General features: G+C 32.3%; 1 protein-coding gene across 1 annotated transcript; it reads left to right on the forward strand.

Annotated features, from left to right (window-relative positions):
• Nucleotides 1–291: 291 nt before the first annotated feature.
• LOC123679673 (facilitated trehalose transporter Tret1-like) lies at nucleotides 292–6,012 on the forward strand. The gene is made up of 2 exons (XM_045617072.1): nucleotides 292–662; nucleotides 4,406–6,012. The coding sequence occupies exons 1-2, from the start codon at nucleotides 617–619 to the stop codon at nucleotides 5,719–5,721; spliced, it is 1,362 nt and encodes a 453-aa protein (XP_045473028.1). The 5' UTR covers nucleotides 292–616; the 3' UTR covers nucleotides 5,722–6,012.
• The last annotated feature ends 363 nt before the right edge of the window (nucleotides 6,013–6,375 follow it).

Consider the following 6,375-nt stretch of genomic DNA (forward strand, 5'->3'; position numbering starts at 1 on the left):
GTCTCATACTCCTACATGCAAATTTTCAGCACAATATTATGATTAGTTTTCCATAAACGTCCAATAGGCAATCGCAGTGAATCAGCCTGTATTTCCAATAGGAATCGAGCTTCTCGCTCGACTCCCATAATATACCAGACTATTTTGGAACGGAAGATGTACAACACTGAACAAAATTAAATATATCTTCTGATAACCAGAATAGCGCCATTAAGTTCGAAGGTCTTGGTTCAAATTCGCGATACCGCGTAAATGTTATAATCTCTTCATTACCTAAAATTCTCATATCAATCATTACAACATCCACATCGGAAGAAGTTGTCCTGTTACATGGTCATATCCAGCTCCGTACCAAACGTATTTCAGACGATCAGTTCAGTTTGCGATTATCCTTGTTGATGATTGGATCGAGATCAAATGATTTTTGAGTCCGATGTATATGACCATTGAGTGCCATTTTTGAAGTGTGTGGTTTATTCAATAATTTCGTTTTGATTTTATCAGTGATGTACTTGACATTCTTAAGAGATAATAGCTAATCATTATGAACCGAACACATTGGCGCATATAACTTTAGTTCGCGCTTTTCTGTCATCTGTTGAATCGATTTTCGAAAATGGGTGCCACCTCCGGTATGATGATCTATATGATCTCGGCTATTGGTAAGTTCTTCCAATCTAGACCCTTCAATGTTCATCAAAACTATGAATATTTTATATGCATTGTTTATTTCATTTTCCCAATTTTTTGGATTCGGCAAATAATACAATATTCAAAAATTCAAAACTACAAAGAACAATCATGCAGCTTTGATATTCAAATTATTTTTTGTGAGAGTTTCTAGAATGAATCAAGTCTCCATAAAAGAACAAGAATACATCCATCATGATATTTTCTATGACTTCAGTTGTTCTTCTATATCCCTAATGACCTTTCAATGATTCTCCATAATTCAATATCAGTTCCATAATTTCTTTGATCCTTCTCAAAATCATTTTGTTGAAATATGTTACATATGATTATTTCTAAAAGTATCACAAAATTATTTCATTTTGCTACATATTTCAAGCTTCAGAAAACTGTCTATACGCAAAGTAAACAATACAATAAGCATACAATAATGTTTTGGAACTCTTCACCTGATTTTAACAAATTATTTTCCCTGAAGTATGTGAGGATGTTTTACGATAATCTTTGAAATAATTTCGGGAATAAAATTATTGTATTTAATAAAAATAAGGAACTTCCAGAATCGAATAACAAGTAGCAAATAAAATTATACAAAGATGCTGAAAGTTGCTATTGATCATTTTCAAATGATTGCTACTTGGTCTGAGTAAATAATAACACTTTGCCTATCTGTTACTGAATAATTGTTACGAGATATTTGTTATTTGATGCAGTATAAATGCATCTCCTAATAGAAGAAAAATTAATAAATATATAGATAAACTATCTAAAATTTATCGCTTGATATGAAATATATGGATCGAATATCATTGAAAAGCTACTTCTTTATTGGGAAATGTAAATTAAATTTGAACTCAAAGTTTATTGAATCATTTTAATTAGATTGATAGAGCAGAAAACACCGTGCAAGGATCACGTTCAGGTATTTCAAGTTCAATATCACGTAAACATGACAAATACTGCATATTGTACACGTTGGTTTTATTTTTAGTTTCATGTAACCAAATATTTCAAATCACCTATGTGAGTCAGTTGTTATGAAATTATCTGAAAGCTATAATTCAAAAATTTATAACCCTTAAGCTGTTGAACTATATTGCATATATTTATTGAAATCAGAATAATTCAAACAATGCATGTTTTAAATTTTTTGGTTTTAGGTCAAGTTTTCGAGATATCTTTTTTTAGTCTCCAAAAAACAAAAATAATCAAATGTAACAAACGTCTGTTGTTCTGACTCAAATGGAAAATTTTTCAACAAAGCTGCTCTTGTTTCACTTCCGTTCGACAAAAATACGGGAAATGCAATAAGTGATAACTGAATTATGCGATATCTTATTTATTTAAAGACTAGGTTAAGTTAAGATATCTAACATAATCTCTTTTTCCTGGGCATAAGGTACCATGGTCAATACCATAATACCATTTTATACAGGGTGTTCCTAAATTGAACGTTAAAAAAAATGAGAGATTTCTCGGAAAATTTTAAGAAAAAAAGTACTAAAAACAAGGGCCCACAAATACTTTATTTTCGAAATACAGGGTGTTTGTTGTAGTCCTTCTTTTTTGGGATGATTATACCAGTTTATCGAATCTTTATTAATCTTCGCTACAGATTGAGTAAATGAATAACAAAACTTATAATTAATTTATTCATCACAGCTTACTAACTGGATCTTTATAATAATTTGGATTTTCCTGAGGATTACTAGAGAATTGTTTGAAAGTTTTTTCTCGAAAACGGTAACAGACAAAACTGCAATAATCAAAAAGTGTAGTACTGGACCAAAGATTTTTTTACATTCTTCTAAAGAACCAGTGGTCCGCCAATTGAAGATCTAGAGGAAAGAAACAGGCGCTGTTTCAGAAAATATGTAGATTTGCATTCAAAATTATCAAATCACGTGATGAAAACTTCAAATTGGAATATCTATGCAAAATTTGAGTTGAATATCTTGTGAATGGAATAGAACAAGGTATAGAAAAAGTCATAACAAAAAGAAAAAAGTAACATGTACCTAGTTCACAAAAAAAAAAAATTTTAAAATTCAAAACTTTCAGATCAAACTTTTTCTTCAAAAAATTCTTCTAAGCTGTAAAAGGATTGACTGGCAATAAGCTCACTGAGTTTTCTCCTGAAACGAACGAGATCCGAGAAAAAAAACTTTGAAAAAATCAAACTTTCACATCCTATATCTCGAAAATAATACATGTTTAGAGGACCATTTTTTCTTAAAATGATCCGAGAAATCTGTCATTTTGTACCTCCACTTTAGAAAAGGGAATTATAAACAGTAGAGTTTGCTGTGTGTTCTTCATTGATTATTTTCCATGAGATTATAATATTAGACATTTACTATCGATAGTAAAACTAACTTTCTAATACTCCAAACAAATGGGCCTTGACACGTGCCAGAAAATTTTTGGCAACTCACTTGTTGTAGTATTCTTTATTTCATTGACATTCAACAAAAACATGTTCTAATTTTATTTTCAAGATGTTTACCAAATCAAACCTTGGAAAATAAATAAATAACAATTGGAAAACCTGAACAATCAGTAATAGATAATTTTGAAAATTGGTTTAACTGGGACATTGACTTCAATACTGAAGTATGTACTGGATATCGGCACAAACATAAATTTGAAGAGATTCGTTTTAAAATTCAGCGTCAACAATCTAAAGATTGAAATTTCGTAACAGTTGCTTTCTATACAATAGATTATCATCCGGCTATAATCAGTTTTTACTCAATGAATATCCATTTCGTTAGAATATCAAAATCAGTATTATCTGCCCTAGGTCTACATATATTCATTTTTCAGTGCATTGTTAGCAGAAACTTCCATCTGGGTCTTTACTGTCAGGAATAAATCTTTGCAATCCTTCGGAGAAAAAATAAACAACTTATTTCCTAGGAATTTTCGAGATATTACAAGATAATTTGAATTGAATTTGATATGAATATCTTTGACCAATTTGATCCCTCTGAAAAGTTTTCCAATAAAAGGTTTCATTTTGAAATTCCACCATATTTGTAGCGGATTTTAACAATTTCAGTGCGTTGTTGAAGGGTGTATCTTTCCATTTTTTGTAATGGCTTAGTTTTAACTTGCAAATATCAAAAGATAACAGCTTCTCAATTGACAGCTGCCCCGATAGCAAACTATTCAAATTGAAACCTCTAATTGGAAAAACCTATATTCTTTTTATATGCTTTTTAGTTCGAAAATATGATAAATAATTTATATTGAAGGTATAATCTAATTTCACGTGTTCATGATATAACATTTTAATTGGGTAATTTTATTCGGTTTTCTTTTAATACAGATTTGTGTCCAGAACACTGACTTAAATATACCTACCTATTGAATCAAAAATCTATATGCGAAATTTCGTCAAAAAATTAAAATAATACTAATTTGAACAAGCGCGCACAAAATCCTGACTTGACGCCAATACTTCTCCCATTATTTTTGCAAAGGAATTGAGGAATTTTTTTATATAAAGTAATACAGGGTGAAATAAGAAAGTTCATTTTTTCCAGTAAAAGGAAAGTCATACCATCATACTATATCGGCCATATCACAAGATTCTATCACACCTAAATCATGCTATCTGTTTCAGTATCTAAATCACATTGTTATTTTTTCTTTTTTTTATGATACGTGTAAATGTATACTCCAAGAATCTAATTCTAATTTTTTTTTACAGCTCAGATCATCTCCTTCGTGTGTGGTACATGCCTAACATGGTCATCTCCAGTCCAAACTATACTGAACAGTACAAGTACAACCCCTCTAGACCAAGTATATGACCCTGACAGTTCTGAAACTGCTTGGATCACCTCTCTACTCACAGTTGGTGCAATTTTTGGCTCTCCTTTATTTGGAATGGCTGCCGGAAAATTTGGTAGAAAACCAATATTGGTATTCCTCGGAGTTCCATTTGTCATCAGTTATTTACTGCTGGCATTTTCCAAAAATCTATACTGCTTCTACTTCGCAAGAGCATTCTCAGGCTTGGCCCTTGGCGGAGTGTTCACAGTAATCCCAATGTACAGCGGAGAGATTGCCGAAGATTCCAACAGAGGCATGCTGGGAGCTGCAATGAACTGTTTCATCACCCTGGGATTGCTAGCATCTGTGACTTTAGGTCCCTACATCGACTTCATGTGGTTCAACGTGATTCTAACGATATTTCCAGCTATGTTCGTGGTGTTATTCTTAATATTCTGCCCTGAGAGTCCTTATTTCCTCATCAAAAAAGATTTCGGCAAGGCTGAAGAAGCGCTAAGATTGATTAGAGGCACCTACGACGTCAGCAAAGAGTTGAGTATCATTAAAAATACTGTTGAGAAGTCTGAAGGTGGATCTTTCATGGATATAGTCCAAGATAAAGGCAATCGTAAAGCTTTCCTGATAGGTGCAGGACTCATTTTCTTCCAGCAGTTCTCAGGTATTAATATTGTCCTCTTCAACGGCACTACAGTCTTCGAAGCAGCTGGAGGTGACATGCCTCCAGAGTATGGACCAATCATAATCGCCATAGTACAATTCTTAACCAGTTTCATCACACCCATATTCTCCGATAGGTCTGGAAGAAAAATTCTGCTGTTTATATCTCATACTTGCATGTTAACAGTACAGATATTCTTCGGTTTGTATTTCTTCATGCAGAAAAACGACCCGAGTTCCGTCGAGAACTACAGTTGGCTACCAATCACAACTCTAGTTATCTACATCACAGCTTACAACACTGGATCTGGACCCATACCTTGGGCTGTGTTGGGAGAGCTCTTCCCATCGAACATAAAAGATTTGGCAGCCTCTGGAGCATCAGCAGTATGTTGGATCTGCGGTTTCATCATCACTTTCACATATCCCTTCTTCAAAAATTCAATTGGAATCGGTATTACTTTCTGGATTTTCAGTGGTTTTGGAGTGTTCGCAGCATTGTTTATTGTAATGTTCGTGATTGAAACTAAAGGAAAAAGCTTACAACAAATTCAGGATGAATTGAGCTCGTGAGTTGAACAGAAAGCAGCTGAAACGATCTAACGATGGTTATTATTAGTAAAATTAAAAAAAAAGGACAGAACAATTGAATTTGACTCAAACGTGAAAGTAGGAAAATGAAAAATTGACAAATTATTTATAGTAGTTAATGGACTTGAGAATATTATTTCTGTTCGTGAAAGAGCTGTAATGATACATTGCAATTTAAAAAATGTAAATATGATCTGACTTATTTCAAGTCATATATCTTATACATTCCATATTATTTATTTATATTTCTTATAATAAAATGAAAATAACTTATTTCTAAATATTTTTTTTAACCTATTTACCTTCGAATAATTATGCATATAGATTTTATCTCACATACATATCAGGTAAGATTTGAAATAATTAAAACAATTGAAATTTAATGAATTAACTTCGTCTATGTCTATAGCATACAGTAATAAACAAAGACAGAGGGAGTATACACAATTTCTACATGTCCCCAACATGCTGATAACGGGTGTTTTTTCGAGGTATATAACTTTAAGTTGGCATAACTGTTCAAGATGGCAACCGATTCAACAGCTGTCAAGTGATTTATTTTCAGTTTGGTTTGGCAATTCATCATGAATAAACTCACGTCTGAACAACGCTTGCAAATAGTGCAATTTCATTTCG

This window comes from Harmonia axyridis, chromosome 5 (assembly GCF_914767665.1).
Source record: "Harmonia axyridis chromosome 5, icHarAxyr1.1, whole genome shotgun sequence".
Classification (NCBI taxonomy): Eukaryota; Metazoa; Arthropoda; class Insecta; order Coleoptera; family Coccinellidae; genus Harmonia; species Harmonia axyridis.